This window comes from Eublepharis macularius, chromosome 1, assembly GCF_028583425.1.
Source record: "Eublepharis macularius isolate TG4126 chromosome 1, MPM_Emac_v1.0, whole genome shotgun sequence".
NCBI lineage: Eukaryota > Metazoa > Chordata > Lepidosauria > Squamata > Eublepharidae > Eublepharis > Eublepharis macularius.
This window is the reverse complement of record NC_072790.1, coordinates 192676053-192694425: the sequence shown is the minus strand read 5'-3', so window position 1 is coordinate 192694425 and position 18373 is coordinate 192676053. Positions and strand designations below refer to the sequence as shown.

Here is an 18373-nt window from a genome sequence, read left to right as displayed (position 1 = left end):
ACCTCCCCTCCCCACACCCCCAGTGACCCCTGCTCCATGCCCAGAAGATGGCAAAACACCGTCAGGATCCTTAGCCAAACTGGCCTGGAGAAAATTGCTACCTGACCCCAAGGTGGTAATCGGCCTTACCCTGGGCATGTAAGAAGGGGCTATGAGAACTAAGCAGTGATGCAACTCATTCTGCCCTCCCTGTCATGATCCACCTAGATTCACAGAATAAGCATTGCTGACAGATGGCCATCTAGCCTCTTTTTAAAAACCTCCAAAGAAGGGTAGCTCACCATCTCCCGAGAAAGCCTGTTCCACTGAGGGACTGCTCTAACTGTGAGGAAGTTGTAATATAAGTCTTATAGCTGTAGTAAAGGCATGGAGGGTCCACTTTTGTTGACCATCAGTTAGGTTCCAGGATACAGGCAGGTAGTTTAAAAGTACATGAAACATTCTCAAAAACTAGTGTTTTCAAATACAAAATTAATGAGTAAAACTTTGTAAAACAGGATTCTGTCTTTGTAAGACAGCAAAATAGTAAAGAGTCCAGTAGCACCTTTAAGACTAACCAGATGCATCCTGCATCTGACGAAGAGAACTGTAGCTCTTGAAAGATTATGCTACAGTAAAGTTGGTTAGTCTTAAAGGTGCTACTGGATTCTTTACTATTTTGCTACTACAGACTAACATGGCTAACTCCTCTGGATTTGTAAGACAAGATTCTTTTCCTGTCTGTGGAGAGTATCATCATTACCATCTGACTTAACACACTTCCACTAGTGGGGTTTGTGTCAAATGAGCAGAGGTTGGCTCCAATATGTCATTGTACACATTCTCGGTGGTTCAAATTTCATTACGTTTTGTCTTCAGGGATGTATTTTTAAACACCTCAGCCCCTCCTCCTAAAACAAGAAGAAAAACCTTTAGCCACATCCAGTTCAGCTGTCTTAATTCTAAGTGAACAATGATTGCCGTACTTCTGGGGGATGTAGGTACTGACTGGAATAAAATTAACACAGAGAGAGACTGACTGATTTCTGGTTTATTCCTTTCAGAAACACTGGCGCAAAGATGGCCAGAAAAAACACAGGGAAAGTTGGGAGAAAACTGGCAGAGCAATGATTGGCAAATGATCCTGTGCATAAGCAAGGGGGTAACCTGATGCACTGAAGAAGCTCAGCGGCAGCAAAAGCTCCATGAGCACATGCCCATTTGATATGATGCTCTCATATAAGCTGTGTGGAAACGATTCTAAGGGGCAGGAGAACAAAACTATAGAAAATATCAGTCCAAACTGAGGAAAGAACTATATAAAATATAAAATACAGACTGGGAAGCCAATAGCAGCAAGGATGAAAGTGAAAAGAAAATGCAACCTATTTATACCAATGAGTTAGAATATCAATATCATAAAGCCCCCAAAAAGGTAGAGATTACACAAAGGCATATAAAAGTAGCATTGTCTGCTTGTAGATTTGAAAAAAAATACACTTTGTTTCTTTGTTTTCATTGCAGACCAAACAATAACACTGTGGGCCTCTTGTTTAAACATGAGAAGTGACGCTTTGGAGTACACAGTGAAAGACAATCACTCTTTAGCTATGCTTAAATATTCTGGACCGAGAACAAAATGTCCTAATACATCTCTAAACAAATCATTCTAGTTTCTATAAACACTGACAGGTTGTAGCCAGTGGGATTCTACTTCAGTTATACAAAACCCCTTTATTTAAAAAAAGTCAAATGGGCATATGCTGATTTGGGGGACTAGCAATCAAAATAGTAACATTTGTTGATGTTTGAGACGCTCCATATTTGAGAGTAGTAAGTGACAATAGTTTCAGGAGGTGGCTGTGTTAGTCTGCAGTAGATGAACAAGCTTTGAGTCCAGTAGCCAGTTTTGTGTAGTGGTTAGAGTGGCAGGACTCTAATTTGGAGAACCGGGTTTGATTCCCCACTCCTCCACTTGAAGCCAGCTGGGTGACCTTGGGTCAGTCACAGCTCTCTCAGAGCTCTCTCAGCCCCCACCTACCTCACAGAGTGATTGTCATAAAGATAGTAATAACACTTTGTAAACTGCTCTGAGTGGGTACTAAGTTGTCCTAAAGGATGGTATATAAACTTCTTCTTTTTCTTCTTCTTCTTATGAACAACTATTATTACTAATAATAATAACAATACTAACAACATTCAATTTATATACTGCTCAGGACAACTTAATGCCCACTCAGAGTGGTTTACAAAGTATATCATTATTATCACCACAACAATAATCACCCTGTGAGGTGGGTGGGTGAGGTGGGTGGGGCTGAGAGAGCTCCGGAGAGCTGTGACTGACCCAAGGTCACCCAGCAGGCTTCAAGTGGAGGAGTGGGGAATCAAACCGGGCTGTCCAGATTAGAGTCCCATGCTCTTAACCACTACACCAAACTGGCTCTTACCATCATCGTCATCATCATCATCATCGTCAACAACAAAGATTAACAAAGAGAGCTGTGACTGACCCAAGGTCACCCAGCTGGCTTCAAGTGGAGGAGTGGGGAATCAAACCCGGCTCTCCAGATTAGAGTCCCGCGCTCTTAACCACTACAGCAAACTGGCTATCATCATCATCATCATCATCATCATCAACAACAACAACAACAACAAAGATTAACAAAGAGTTTCCAGAGTATAGGCTTTCGTGAGTGAAGCTTCCTTTGTCTGATACATTGCCAATGGAGTTTTTATTTGTATTTTGCTCTTCCTTTCCACACAAATCAAGTGAGAGAAACAATGTCTTTCAGACCAGCTCCTCCACAGCTATGTGTAAAGCTGTCCTTGGGAATAAGGAACTTTTGCATGTGGACACCTACACATCTGCTTCTGTGATCCATCCACCCGCCCTTCCTTTGTGGCAATCAGATCAACTAAATGGAGTCTCCTCATATATGGATTCACATGACTGGATGCTTCTCCTTACTTTAAACGCTGTACATGTGGTAAAGGAAGAGCATGTGAATTCAAAACTAAATCCCACCCACCCCTTGTAGATGGAACACACACATGGGGCCAAAAATGTGAAGTGGACCTCAAAATGTAGAGTTGGTTGCAGGATATGTATGTTTTAATTCAAGGTAAATTTTTCTAGGAAATAATAAGTGAAACTTATTAACAAAAATGTGTTGGATAGAGGCGAATTAATAAACCTGCTCTGTCAGATTTACCTGCAAAAGCAGATATTACTGTTTTTAAAGCTTTTGTTTATTCTACGCATAACAGTAAAACACAAGTCAGATGAGGAGACTTAAACATCTTACAGGGAAGCATAACTATTCGTCAAACAAATCACAGGAACAGCACATTAAGAAGAAACTGCCTTTGGATCTCTTCTGAGTCCTGGCAGAAATGGAAGGGAGCAGCATGCACACAGTCACTGCAATTTATCATCCACTGAATGCCTTCTGTTAATTTAATTTGAGAGTTCAGTGAAGACTTGCACATTCTTGTTTAGTAACATACTCTTGTGAATCCCCATTTATTAGCCTCAAACTGAGCAAGAGACAACACTGGGTGAAACAATATTAAATAGTGGAGGCAGCTAATGGCACAGCAGCTCAGAGCTGAAGGTATGAAGGGTGAAGAGAGGTGAAGCATTGTTATTTTGGCCGAGGGCAGGCCATCCTCTCTGTAGATGCATACGAATCCATGGAGAATTCAGATGCCTTAGAAGGGATTTTAAAAGTACAGCTCAAGAAAGATATTGTATCCTCCTTATAATATTTATCATATATAATTTGGTAATAATGAGTAGTTATAAGAAAATGCATCTTTTCATAGTGGGATAGGAAATAAATAGCAAAAATATAAGCCAGTTTCAGGCAGTGAGAATTTGGAGGCTGACTAGACCACAATTTTGGAACATTTTCCTTTGCAACATTCTTTACACTTCCACCTAGAAATCATACATTTATCTCTTTATCAGCAACCAATATATGCACACTTCAGCCATAAATGTATATGGGTTCAAATATTTTAGTTCTCAGCGGATATTCTGCCACCAGCTATATAAGTACATTTTAAGTACACAAGAGAACTTGATACACACAGCGAGAAAGTAAGTGGGTCTGTTACAAGTGGGAAGTTGGGAACTAGGGACACATTATAGTATAGATAAAGGCATCTGAAAACTCCTCTCTGGGCACTCATAAGATACCAAGCAAACACTCCTGAGCCATGGATGAACTGGGGCATGTTGGGCTGCCCAGCACACTGGCCCTTTATGAACACGCCTCAACAGTTTCAGACTTACTCTGCCTACAAATCTGCAAATGCCATCTATGTATAGATCCATCCATTAAAGAACAAGGCTATACACAACAGTGGCAGTTTCATGTGTTTATTAAACAGCTGATGTGTATCATGTGTTTAAACACTGAACATGGCATACACCCATAGTTCATGTCTCTGCAGCTTCCCTCCCTGGTTCTCCTCAACCAAATGGTTCATGCGCCAGGGAAGAGAAAAAAGCTCAAATTTCACACCACTCGCTTCCTAGCAAGTGCCCTTTCTGCCCAGCTGCCTTTTGCCCAGACAAGATCACTTCTATTATTTGGTCTAGAAAAATAAGCCACTGGCAAAAGGAAGATCCTGCACACCTCATTCAGAGGCCCTATTTGCTGTTAAAATCAGATCCACCTTCTTCTTCCTACTTGATGGATAAAAAAAATGTATGAAACTGTCACTGTAATACCTAGCTTAGCCCGAAGGACAAAAGTCCGCTTTAAAATAAAAGAACGGTGGGCTAGTCAGGGTTCTTCTGATCTATTGTTCCCAGCAGTGGTCAGCCAAATGTCTTCAGGCTCACAAGTCAGGCATGTAGGAGGCCACCCCCTATTGTTGGTTCCTAGTACCTCAGATTCAGGAGCGCAGTGCTTCTCAACATGGTGAAAATTGATTAAACCATATGCTGCCCTTATGACACAGAAAGCTGTTTTTCATAAAACAAAATCAAAACATATAATCCACAATGAAAATCAACACAGTAAGAGCCATTGGGTATAGGACAGATGAGACCTAGGTTCAGCTTCTCTCCAACAAGTCTCCAGGTGACTTTGGGCCAGTCACTCACTTAGCCGAAATACCTCAGAAGGCTGCTGTGCAGATAAAGTGTGTGTATGGAAGGAAACACGAACACCATCCTTAGTTCCTTGGTAGAAAGGGTGGGAATCTGAAACAAATATAATCATATGAAACAGAAAAGAAACAGCTGGATGATTTGAGTTCAAGGAGGTAAGGTAGAATAGAAATGTTTAAATAAAAAGCAAAACAGTACTTAAAACAGAGTAAGTCAGCTTGCAGGAAAAGCTTTCTGAAACAGCTAGGCTCACTTGGCAAGACCAAAACCTACCCCTGCTCTGAGGGACTGACTGATAGATTGCAATTTCCATTTCAAAAAGTTTTTTAAGATAACTGCTTTCCCTTAAATCTTGTGTTAATGACTCCATAAATTAATTATGCATTGTCTACCCAAAACTTACAGCAAATCACCTTCCTTGGGAGCCCCTGAGATCTAATGTGAAAAGAACATACCCTTCACTACTATAAATACTATAAAACTCCATTTTTATAAATGTTTATTTTGGGGAGGGGGTCTCTTCACCAGTTTGAAAAAATCTTTTCAGAGCTCTTCACAGTGTGCTTCAGATTTCATTATCCTAAATAAGAGAGTACAAGTGACTTCTCTCTCAGAAAGCTGTTTTCTTACACATTGCTTCTGGTTTCTTTTTTAACCAATTATCAATCCATAAAGAGGACTTGCCCTCTTAACCCATGAATAATAAATTTTCCTAAGGTCTTTTCAGAAATTTAGTCAAACCTGCCTTGTTGAAAACTGAGGTGTGGAGAAATGTTTTAATTTGGAAGTTTGGGCTGTATAAAATCTCCACCTTTAGTTGGAAAAGGTTTTTTCTCTCAGCGGATAACAGTTGAGGGGGAGTTAATTGCTCTCCAGCCTCATCCAGCAATGCTTTAGAAATCCTAATGGCCTCCCTGGCTGGAAACAATGAAATAGTTAGCTCACACTTCCAGATAGAAGCTGACACCTAGGAGGGGATAGAGACTTGGGAGGTTTAACATGCTAAATGGTATCTTCCTGGAGATCTCAGGAAAGGCTTCTTCAGCCCACAGGGGAGTGGGCAAACAGAAATAATAAAACTCCTTAGCATAGAAGGGAAGCGGCTGATTCCATCCACAGAGAATGAGCTCCTGGGCTCCTAATAAATGCCACTGTTGCCATGTGGAGGGCTACTGGCCTGAACAAAGATACCTAGGTAATGAGAAGCATTTAGAACATTATAACTTCAAGGTTAAAGAGACTACCTTAGAATAAGATCAGCTAGGACATGTACAAAGCGAGGAACAGAGGAGCTGCATGTTTACATCTTTCTTTTGGATTCCTTGCTCAATCTATTGCTGTCCATATTTTTATTTTCTTTTAATAATAAATTATTTTGAATGCTGCTAGTTGTTCCTGTACCACATAGACCTCCACTGTTCAAACATGCTGTTTAAAATGGGTGCCAGGAGAAAGGGGATATTGCTAATCCCCTAGTGGTGCTCAAGTGCAGTAAAGCATGGTAACAAAGACACTGGGTAGCAGGAGACAAAGGAACAAGGTGGGACCTTAAAACAGCAATATAGGAAAAGGAAGCTGGGAGCACTGGTCCTCTCAGTAGGCAGGGGTGTAGACTTTCCAATTTCCGGGGGGGGGGGGGGCTGGGGCTGGGCCAGAGGCACTGCTATATCCGGTCCTTAAAAGAACCGGGGTCCAGTGACATCATAGGGAGGAGCCAATGACATCATAGGGAGGGGCTTTCATTGCCACCATCTATGGAGGCGGCACCATGGAGGATTTAGGGAGGGGCTCCCCACAAATTTAGGGGGACCCAGGCACCCATGAGGGCCCTCCTAACAATTCCCCATGTTTTGTCCTTCCAGTAGCCTCTTGTCGAGTACAGGTTGCACATCAAAACAATCACATGTTGTGGCACCCCCATTTCTTTTAACAGTCTCCATAGCTTTTCATGATCCACACAGACAAAAGCTTTGCTGTAATCTGTAAAACACAAGCTGATGTTCTTCTGAAATTCCCTGATATGTTCCATTAGCCATCGTAAATTTGCAATGTGATCTTTGGTGCCTCTTCCTTTTCTGAATCCAGCTTGAAATCTGGCATTTCTTGTTCCATATATGGTAAGAGTCTTTGGTTTAGAATTTTGAGCATCACTTTGCTTGCATGAGAAATTAACACAATAGTTCAATAGTTGCTGCACTCTTTGGCATCTTCTTTTGGGGGAATTATAATGTAGACTGAGCGTTTCCAGTCTGTGGGCCATTTTTTAAAAAATGTAAATTGGAGCCAAGCAATTATGTTGCAATTATGTCCAACAGAGGCCTTGCAATCTGACTGTTGCTACATTGAAAGTGGGTGGAGCCAGCCAAGGTTAAGGCCTAAGCTACTTAGTATTGGCCATAGCCATAGGCATTTTAAGGCAGTGTATAAATTCTTTTTTATATAAGAACTATTTTCGCTTTGGGGACTTTTTCTGTTTTCAACTTAAGGGTGTCGCCATGGGCAGTTCAGCGGCACCCTGCATAGCGAATTTATTTATGCAAAAAATGGGAGAATAGCCATATCCTCCACCCTTCTAATCCCTTTTGGGAGAATATAGCCTTTTATTTTCGTTTTATAGATGACCTTTATTTTGTATATAGAGACATGGAGAAGGTAGAGGACTTTTGCCTATGGCTTAATGAGAGAGATCACAATATGAAGTTTTCTTGGAAGTTTAGCCGTGAGGAGATTAATTATCTTGATGCTGTAACCTATAGAAGCTTGGACAACAAGATTAAGGTTAGGATGTTCCACAAGGAGACTGATAGGAACTCCTTCTTGGAGTTCAGCTCTTTTCACGCTAGACACCTTAGGGAGAATATCCCTTTTAGCCAGCTTCTCAGGATAAAAAGGAATTCATCCACCAATGCTGATTTTGAACGGGACAGCAAGGAATTATGTAGGAACTTTTCTAGGAGGAATTACCCGCAAAGGGTGATACGGTCGGCTTGGAGGAATGCCAACAGTGTGGATAGGGATTCTCTGTTTGAACCTAGGCCACCAGGCGAAACAGGCAGAATAGTTTGGTCTTTAGACTATACCCCAATGGCTATGGCAATTAAAAATATAGTGACTTGCCATTGGGGGCTACTGTCTGACATTAGAGGATGTGAGGAATCACCAATGGTGGGTCTACGTAGGACTAAGAACTTAAAAGACAGCCTGGTCCGCGCTGACGCGAGACTTAGTCTCACCTCCCAACAACAACAGCTGCCGTGGGGCAATTACAAATGTGGTCATTGCCAGGTGTGTGGAAATATGAGGGAATCTAAGGAACTGGTGGTCAAAAATGTGACATACACCTTTAAACACTTTGCAAATTGTCAAACCAAAGCAGTGGTCTATGCGTTGCAATGTCCGTGTGATTTATTATATGTTGGCTGCACCTTGCGGCCAATTAAAGTGAGAGCACTTGAGCATAGCTCACGTATCCGGAACAACATTCAGGAAGCCCCTTTGACGGTACACTTTAAAGAAAAAGGCCATTCAGACCATGACTTTGAGATTATCATTTTGGAGGTGGTGAGGGGCATGCAGGGCTCCTTACAAACGATCCTCCTCTGCAGGGAGGCGTTTTGGATATTCAAGTTGGACACGATAAGACCAAGGGGTCTAAATAATGAATTACTTTTGAGCTGCTATTTGTGACTAAATCACCCTTTTCACAGAGAAAAATAGGGGGATAACTTTAAGAGGATGGTCATACGGTAATTGAATCTTTTATATTTTGTACCGCGGAACAATGGGTGGGCGTGCGTTAGAATACACCGCCGCCTAGACCGAGTTATCCAACCAATGAATTCTCCTTGTATTTGCCGTGTGAGTATGCTTGTAATAGAAGATGAGGGAATTTAGAATATAACTTATCAATCTTTGGGATGTTTTTTGAATGCTTGTATGTGTTTTTAATAGAGCGGTTGCTCTTGAGGAAGCTTTTGCGAAATCTGTGCTTCAGCCGGCCCCAGATCGGGTGCTGAGAGGATTGCTTTGCCAGCTTCAACCCTGCGGCTTTTCCATTTGTTGGGAGGATACGTTAAAACACACAGTTGAAGAAAGAAATAACAACGGAGATAGGATTTGGACAATAACTTTATTACACCCGGTTGTTCTAGTGGAATGGACTAAGATTGTATATGAACTGTTGCTGCTATATTTCGATTAATTGACTGTGTAATTGATGAACTGTATTGTATATACTTGTTATCTTGCACTAAATTTATTTATAGCACTTGCACTTTAAATATTGAAAATCTTCATAAAAATTAATTTAAATAATCGATTAACATCATTGTATGCTTCCCGTGGGCTAGTCCCAGTATCTTTACCAAGGTTAAGGCCTAAGCTACTTAGTGTTGGCCATAGCCATAGGCATTTTAAGGCAGTGTATAAATTCTTTTTTATATAAAGTTTATTTTTATAAATATAAGAAGAACAGAGAAAATAAAATAAAAATGATAACACAATTATAATTACATCAAAAGAAAAAGAAATGAAAGAGTAAACATATAATAAACAATATAAATAACTCAGGATTTTTTAAAATATCCAGTACATATCAACATTTCTATATAATTAAAGACATTTGGGGGGAGTTTGCCTTCTTTGTTTTTTTTCACCTATCATTTTTTTTAGATCTATTACCCCATTCATATCTCCAAAGATCATTACCTGCTTGAAAATCAAAAAAGGATTGGAAAACATTTTCATAAAATTTTTCTCTTGCATTTTTTGGTGCATATATTGTTGCTAGTGTATAAATCTTGCCTTCCAGGAGCCTGATTTTCAAAATCATGTATCTTCTGTCAGAGTCTCTTAATTCTTCTGTAGCATTTATTTGTTAATTGTTTATATAAACTGCAACTCCTTTTTAAAATTATAAATTCTTAATAAACACATAAATACATAAGGGCAAAAAACAGGAACAAAGCCCCAAAGAATCATGGAAATTGTAATACGATAAATAGGAGGGGTGGACAGTCCTGTGCTTCATCTGCCATTATAACTGAGTCCCTCATATGAGTTTGTCATTGCTTGCCCCCCTGACCAAATTCAAGGGGGCTTGAGCCCCTCAGCCCCCATATAGTTCACCGGTTGCCCGGGGGGGGGGGCTCAGCCCCCCTGGCCAAATCTAGGGGGGCTCGAGCCCCTCAGCCCCCCTGTAGTTTACATCTATGTCAGTAGGTATTCCTACAAGGCCAATTGGTGGCAGAGTTACTGAAAGAGGGAGAGAAAAGCCTTCGATGTGTTGGGAAAGCCAGAGAGTGGTGCATTGCTAGGAGGAGATTTGGACGACTGCTGGTGCTTAGGTGCCTTGGAGGACATGATGGAGCTGTGCCCATGGTTTACTGGGGCTGTTCCGTTACACTAGATATGGAATGTTTACTGGATTGTGCTGATCTTCTTGAAGAATTCTAGAAGGTTGGCAGGACTAATTTCTTTTTGCAGAAGCCAGACTGACTGTTTTCACCAGACCACCTGCCATAGAAGTTAATGTGACAAACCTGACATTTGTTAAAATTCTTTTTAAGAACGTGGCCGTGTTCCAATCCTCCATAATACATTTTCTGTCCAAATGTGTTTTGCATAGAATGAACCATTGACATTTGCCATCATGCCAAGCAACCCCTCCAGGTGCTTCCTAAGAGTATTTATCTATTACCCCTCTTCCTGCTCATGACGATTCACCACTGAAGTTCCTTTGTTTTATTTGAAATGAACCCAAGATGTGTTTAGTTTGGCTTACAACTATCTTTACCCATGAGACCACTGGAATTAAATCATTCCTCCTCTAAATAAAGGTTGTGTCTTTCCTATGAAGGAATGTAGCACGCCCATTTCACACACAATATTGTTTTGCTGTCTACACTGTAACACTGTCTGCCTATAATGAATTCATAAACTATGAACTGTCGCAATGCAACTAGCATGCCAATTTTGCAGTGATCTATACTAATTTTACATTTTTTCCTAAATAATAAGCATCAGTCTGCTTGGCTGCTGCTTTACTTATTAGGAGGCTGGTAAGTACAACTCAGAAAGCCCACGAAGCATGTCAGTTGCAGTTTCCAATTTGAGGCTGTCTTTACCACCTGTCCTAAATGTGGCAGAGGTACTTTGCTAAATATTGAAGTGAAACCTGGCCGTCCTGTTTTATAAGTAAACTCAGCTTGGAGTGTAAAAAGTGTGTTCGCTCACCTAGATCAGTCCTGAGCTCTGAGTGGAAACTCACAAGTACTACCACACTGCATCCCCACTGCAATTCTGTGGAGGGCCAGTGTGGTATAGTGGTCAGCATTAGGATCACCAGATTTGAATCTCCACTTTGTTCATTCTCAACTTTGCCTCAGAAGCTCACTGAGTGACCTTGGTCCAGACACTCTCTCTCTCTGGCTAGCTACCTCATAGGGTTTGTATGAGGGTAAAAAGGAACTTTGGACTTACCATGAAATTTCCTTTTATTTGAAGTACAGGAGGACATCTTACGCTTGGGCACTCCTTCTCCCATAATCCCATAATCATTCTTTCTGACCCAAGGAGTACTCCTGCTTCTTTGGAGGCTTCCAGAGCTTTTCATAGAAAAACATGAAGTGTGCCATTGCTTGTTGTAGCCATCAGAACGTAACCTGGGAAAAATGATTAATTAAGAGGCGAGGCAAGGCAAGGCTGAGAGCCATCCCTGTCACTGGAGAAAACATTTAATTGTAATAGCAGTAATGGAAAGGATAAAACATAAGAGGGATTAAGATCCCATATAAGTAACAAGCATTTTAGGCAAAGGATGTAAAGAAACCAACCACTTCGACCAAAAGTTAGGCCTACTTTGAAAAGAGTCTGAGAGAATTGTGGGTAAATATGCTAAGAGCATTTCCCAAGAGTCTGCTTTGTAACATAGGTGTTCCTAACAAAATTCCTTTAAGGTTGAAGAGGCAAGGACAAACTGACCCAAGCTAGTTAAGTTTTATCTAGCTCCAGCTGCAGTTCCCAAGAGCAGAGTGGTACATGCACACTGCAGAGCTATGTGAGTTGACATAGCAGCAGAACATTACCTCTTGTGTCATTGTGAAGCACTGATTGGTCACTAAGCTATTCCCTGGTCACAGGGCCTTTGGGCATAAAAATGGACTAGTCCGTTATGGATTTTACTTTTAGCTTTTGCTCAAAGCATCTGCTTTTAGCCGTGTCTAGTTCTGTGGCTGTCTTGGATTACAACTGTTTTCTTGCCTTGGATTCTGAAACTTGCTACTGACTAAGAATGTTATGTTGCAGCTGCCAGGTACCATCATGGCTAAGAATGGTAAAGATTCTGCCAGGGTGGGTATAGTGCTACGGCTAGTTATATCATTATTGTTTTACTGATTCTTTTTGCACACTTTCCAAATTTAGTGTTTCAGGCACGATTTTAATAAATAATACTCTTCATAACTATGTCATGTTCCTTTGGTTCCTGGCTTCAACCTCAACTAATGCTTCAGGCCAGATTTGGCTCAGCTTATATTGGTAACCTTTTTGTGGAGACTCAGAAATGTTGATTCTCTGATAAAATCTGGTAAAGCCAGAGGCTTGCTTTTCCCCAGCCTCTGTGCCGGGGCTTACTTGGGGAATATGATGGTGGCCTACTCCCCCCCCCTGCCCCCATGTTCAGGGGTGCACTGAAGGAATGGGTCAGTTTTTCTGACTTCCTCTGAAACCTGTAGGACCCATTTGTTTCTCATGTTCCCTCTATAAGGTAGGGTCCAGAATGTCCTCCTCTACCTCAAATAGAAAGAACCTTTACGGTAAGTTCAAAGTTCCTTTCTTATTTGAGGAGAAACCACATCCTGATACTTGGACCATTACAAAGCTCCCTCACAAGGGTGGGCAGCCATCTGTCTCTGTTCCTCTTATACCACCTGTTGAAGGACCTACTGGCTGAAGGCTGCATTGGCACTGCATATGAGTCCATTTTGTAATGATGTATATAGGTAGATGCAGCTGCCCAAGTAGCTGCTCTACAGATCTCCAGAACCAGTGCATTGGAGTGAAAAGCAGCCATGGTGGCTACACTCCTGGTTGGATGGGCTGCAACTCCTTCCAGAGGTTTAATCCCCTGAGAATAAGAAGCTAGGATGACGCATTCCTTAAGCCACTTGCTGAGAAACTGAACTCCTGAGAGCCAAGCTACAAGTGACGTCTGACACAGGTTGGACACTTGTCAGCTTCCCTCAAGTTTTGACGGGAAATGTAGGCATCCTGGTCTTGCAGCTGTAATGGAGAGCCAAGCTGTAAAACCAGGATGCCTACATTTTCCATCAAAACTTGAGGTAAGCTGACAAGTGTCCAACCTGTATAAGATCCAGAGGAGTTAGCTGTGTTAGTCTGTAGTAGCAAAATCAAAAAGAGTCCAGTAGCTACTGGACTCTTTTTGATTTTGCAACCTGTATAAGGCGTCACTTGTAGCTTGGCTCTGAGAAGCCATTTTCTGTATATAGATCCTTAAGGCTCTATGCACATCCAAGGATATACCCATTCTTCTCTTTGGTGTGTGACAGATTAGGACAAAAAGATGGAACATATAACTCTTGAGACCCGTGGAAGGTAGAATTCACCTTTGGTATGAAGACCACCATACCCTTTTGAAAAATGCAAAACCCCTTTCCAATAAATAGCCCTCCCAACTCTGACATGCATCTGGCAGAGGTAATGTTAACAAAGAACAGAGCCCAAAGTATGGGGAACTTAAGTGACACTTCTTGCAGTGGCATAAACAGAAATTTTGTTAGTACTTGGAGAACCATATGAATTCTCCAAGAGGAGAAACTGTGAACCACTGGAGGGCTGGAAAGTGCTTCTCTTCTGAGGAAATGATTAACAACTGGGTGGCATGAGAATGGGCTACCCCCAAACAAATGCAGCACCGAGGCCAGTGTTGCTACATGCTTATAGAGCATGGTTGCTCTAAGCCCTTGTTCAAGTCTGTCTTGTAGAAAGGATAGGATCATAGAAACATCAGTATTGTTTGGGGTATTGTATTTCCCTCGGCTCCATCTGACAAATGCTTTCCAGCAGCCATAAATCCTTTCTGTTGACAGGCATCTACTTGCTAGTGCAGTTTTCACTGCCTACTCTGAAAACTCTAGATTCAGTAGCCCTTGCCACTCAATCTTGAAGTGGTCAGCCAATACTACACTGGGTCTGAGTAGCATATCAGTCTCTGGAACAGAGTGACAGGAAGAACTGGGAGTGTCCAGAGTCACTGAGCAGACAGCAAGGTCAGGTCCAAGAACAAGCGCCTGTTTGATCACTTCTGCCCTCTCCAACTTGAGTTTGTTCGCTGCTCTGGAAACCACTGGAATTGGAGGGAAGGCATATAGTATGTTGCTCGGCCATTTGGAGAGCAGCACATCTGTCTGTTTTGCTTCTAGACATTTGTAGTGGGAAAAGGAGTGGTCTTCACAATGAGATGGGAGGCAAAGAGGTTGACACAAGATTGGCTGAACTGTCTTGTCACTTAATCAAATAGGAACTGGGAAAGAGACTGATCCCTTTGGTCCAGGTAAGTCCAACTGAGCCAGTTGGCTTGGGTATTGGAGGCACCCCTGATATATTCCCCCTCAGATGGATGCTAGGTGTCTTTCTGACCATTTCATGATTGACGATGCTGCCTTTTGCAGTTTCCAGGATTGTGTGTCTCCATGATGATTGACATAGGCCTTGGCCATGGTGTTGTGCAGGTGCTTTATGTTTTCAGGAAGAATTTTAAAGCCAGGAACATCGCCCTGAGCTTTAGGAAATTGATGCTCATAGACTGTTTCAATACTGACTGGTTTTCCTGGACTTGTCCCAGAAAACAGTGGGCCCCAGATTCATATTTGTGGTGATCAACAAATTTATCTCTGGGTAGATTTGCCTCTGATCAGATGTGAAGTGACAGTCCATCAACAAAGGGAACACTGCAGCTGTGAATCAATTCTCAATCTGAAGTGTCTCCTGAAGGTGATCAATTGTTGCTGAGGGAGTAAGAACCACTGAAATCCCCAGAAATGCTCTTGGGCCCCTAGAACTGTGGCAATGGCAGCAATTTTGGAGCCCAAGAGTTGTGCCAGGAATGTAAGAAGAGATGACTAGATTGCTGTGCTTCTCAGTTCTGCTGCTTTTTCCAGCCCCCCCACCCCGGGGGGGAGAACTTCATGCAAACTAAATCCACAATTACTCCTGAGTTACCATCTGCAAAGGGATTTGCTGAGTGTTTTCTAGGTTGATGAGGAAGTTATGCAATGATAGGCACTGGAGTATGGACTGCATGTTCTGAGTTGCTGTGATGGAACAGCCCACTGAACAGTGCGCATGGCCCCTTCTTGCCCTCTGGGGTGCTTAGGGGTAACCAGTAACAGTCAAAGTCTCTGCCTGACATGTGCCACCCACGTGGTGTCCCCCCAATACTCAAGAGGGGCTTTCACTCCTCTCTTGCACCTGCCGCCACTACTTGGCCTTTGAAGGAAATGCATATGGGGAGGACCAACACTCCTCCCTCCCCTGGGCAGGCATACAGGGATTATTTCCTTAGAGAACTCTCTAAGTCAGGCAGATGTTCAATCAGAAAAGCTTTTTTAATTAAAGAGTAATTAAAAGGGCAATAACACAAATACACACAACACACATTCAAGCCTAACTAAGAAAATCAGGGAGGAAAATGGGAGAAAGCAGTTTGGGGGAAACTACCGGTCTTGAAAAGCAGAGGTCTCTGGCGGCAGCAAAACAGCCAGCATTTCACAGAAGGCCCAAAAGAATTTAAGGGGTGCGTAGATGGGTCCCAGAACACACACACAGCACATGGCTGGGGAGCCTAATTATAGGGCAAAACGTTCCCTGGGGCAAGCTTGATGTCTTGCTCTCAAAACCAATACCTTAATGGTTTGTCCAGAGGTAGAACAATAAAAGGGGAGAGGTTTGATGGTTCCTATCTGGGATAAACTATAGGAGAAAATAATGCTTGATGACCTGGTAAGCACTTGGTGGGAAAGCTGAATAAGTTTGCTGAATAGCTTGAATGTTGCTTGGTTAGGGTGGATAGGTGAATGGAAGCAAGGATGGTGTTGATGGGAGGAGTCAGGAGCTTCCTGGGAGCCTCATTGTTCTAAGTTACACATCTCTGGGACATGGAGGGGGCCATTTGTCAACCATCTACTCTGACTCACCTCCTAGTAATTTCCCAGGCTCCTGTCCGGTTGGCATCCATTCTGCCTGGGTAAAGCAGCGCCTTGAACTTATAGAATATGAGGAAGGAGGGTTATGATATTCCATCTATAAATTGCTCTGTCAGCGTGAGAAGGGGTCTGACTGCCTAACTTAGATCTTCTGTTTAGGCAGGCTTTCTATCTTAGCTTATTGAGATGTCCTCATACCTTTTCTGGTTCAGGGCTCCAGCCTCCACATGGTCAATGGCCATCGCCTGGGCAGGTCAAAGGTGCAGGTCAGAGAGGCTTTTCCTAGAGGTTTCAGGAAGAAACTTTTCTGGCATTTCAGTCCTCCAAGTCTGTTTGCCCCCAACACAGAGACCTGGAAAGCTAAGCCTCTAGCAGAAAGCCTTCTGTCCACATCTGCATAACTAAAGCCCAAGGGTGGGTGTGGCTTGGAAAGCATCTGGCTTTCCTTTCCCCCTCCTACCTGTTCTCAGCTAAGAGGCACTTTTCAAACTGGGTGGGAGGTTTTGACATTGTCCAAACCTATAAATAAAAAGCATTTCTTCAGTCACCTTCTCTGCTGAAGGCAATCTGATAAGTAGGTCATCCGAATAGGGGTGTACATGGACACCTCAAGATCAGAGGCTCACTAGAAGGGCAACCATCACTTTTGTGAATAGCCTTGAAGTTGATACCAGCCCAAAGGGCAAAAAGAACCTGAATTGGTAATGATCAAGCAAAATGCAGATGCATTTTTTTTTTTGCATGGAGGAAAGTAGGCCTCTTTGAGGATCAAAGGTGTCATTAAGTCATGAGCTATAGTCAGGTTTGTGATCATCTTTAGCATCTCCATTTTGGACTTTTTGTAAGCAACAAACTTGTTGAGAATTTTAGGTCTAAGATGGCCCTCCATTCCTCATTATTTTGGAAACAGTAAATAAGATGGTGCAAACACCTGAGTGCCTTTGATGCAAGGGAGCAGGCTCTATAGTGGCAATATCTAGTGGGTGATGTATGGCCTTAAGTGAAAGCAGATTTAGAAAACTGCTGGAATTAAGGGACTGCAGGAAGTGATCATGTAGAGGGCAGGCAAACTCAATGGCATAACCCATTTAGGCATCTGAATTTTTTTTTAAATAAACATTTTTTATTAAACAAGTATAACATACAAACCAACCACAAACATCTTACAGCTGAATAGGCATCTGAAGTTTTTAACCTCCAGGTTTGCCAAAACTGTTGGAGTCTGTTCCCCACTGGCAGAGGCCTTGTGTCAGCTGCCCTCTTGATGTGGTTAGAGTTTGATCTAAAGGGGATCTTTGGCTTAGGCCAGGCAAATATTCTGTAGTTTGTACAGAATTTGGAAAGGGTCCCATAGTTATGAAAAGAATGAGCGCTGAACTCCTTTTGGCATCTGTCTGTCCAATTTTTTAGCCATGGGTTTCTTGCCACCAAACACTGAAGAAGTCATAGCCTTTAAGGAAGAATTCATAGAATCCAAACTGGCATCTGCCATGAAGGCCATAGCTCTCTAGGCTGAAGAGGTAGCCAATAAACTTTTTAGATAAGTCAGAAGTTTCCCTCAGAAGTTTGTGAAGCCACATATGGAGGCCATTTCCATGATAGGTGGCAGCCTATCTTCTAATGGAGGAAGCCATTGCTTTGTGACTTGGCACAAGGCTGCCTCACTGTTTTGTATGTAGCATTTTAAGGAACTTTCTCCCTCCTTAGGTAAAGCCGTGCCTGAGGTCAGGCTGGCTACAAAGGAATCTACCACCAGAATCTTGAAAAGAAACCTTGAGGGGAAAAGTGTAGTGTTTCTTGGTGTGACTGATATGGAAATGCTGACCAGAAAGCTCAATCCATTCTTCTTTGACCCTTTTGATGAAGAAATGTGGAAAAGGAAAGGTAGAGCTTAAGGTTTGGGTTGCAGCAAACAGTTTTGTGGCCCCATCTTTATCATCAGGCTCTGGATACCCCTTAGGGGTGAAAAGTTGTAGAACTTTTATGGCCCTATGGCTGGAGCTGGTACCATGGTATGGCTGGGATGAAGCCAGATCCAGTCACCTAC

General features: G+C 42.3%; 1 protein-coding gene across 3 annotated transcripts in view; it reads right to left on the bottom strand.

Moving 5' to 3' along the window:
* Positions 1–3086: 3086 nt before the first annotated feature.
* LOC129331418 (uncharacterized) overlaps positions 3087–18373 on the bottom strand; it is a 28294-nt gene continuing 13007 nt past the window's right edge. For all 3 annotated transcript variants that reach the window (XR_008597127.1, XR_008597128.1, XM_054981967.1), the window contains 2 exons: positions 11585–11766; positions 3087–5197 (listed from right to left, as the gene is read on the bottom strand). Coding sequence is in view for 1 of the 3 variants with exons in the window: in XM_054981967.1 (XP_054837942.1) it covers positions 5091–5197; positions 11585–11766 (289 nt within the window). In the remaining 2 variants the exon portion in view is untranslated. The remainder of the gene's footprint in view (positions 5198–11584; positions 11767–18373) is intronic.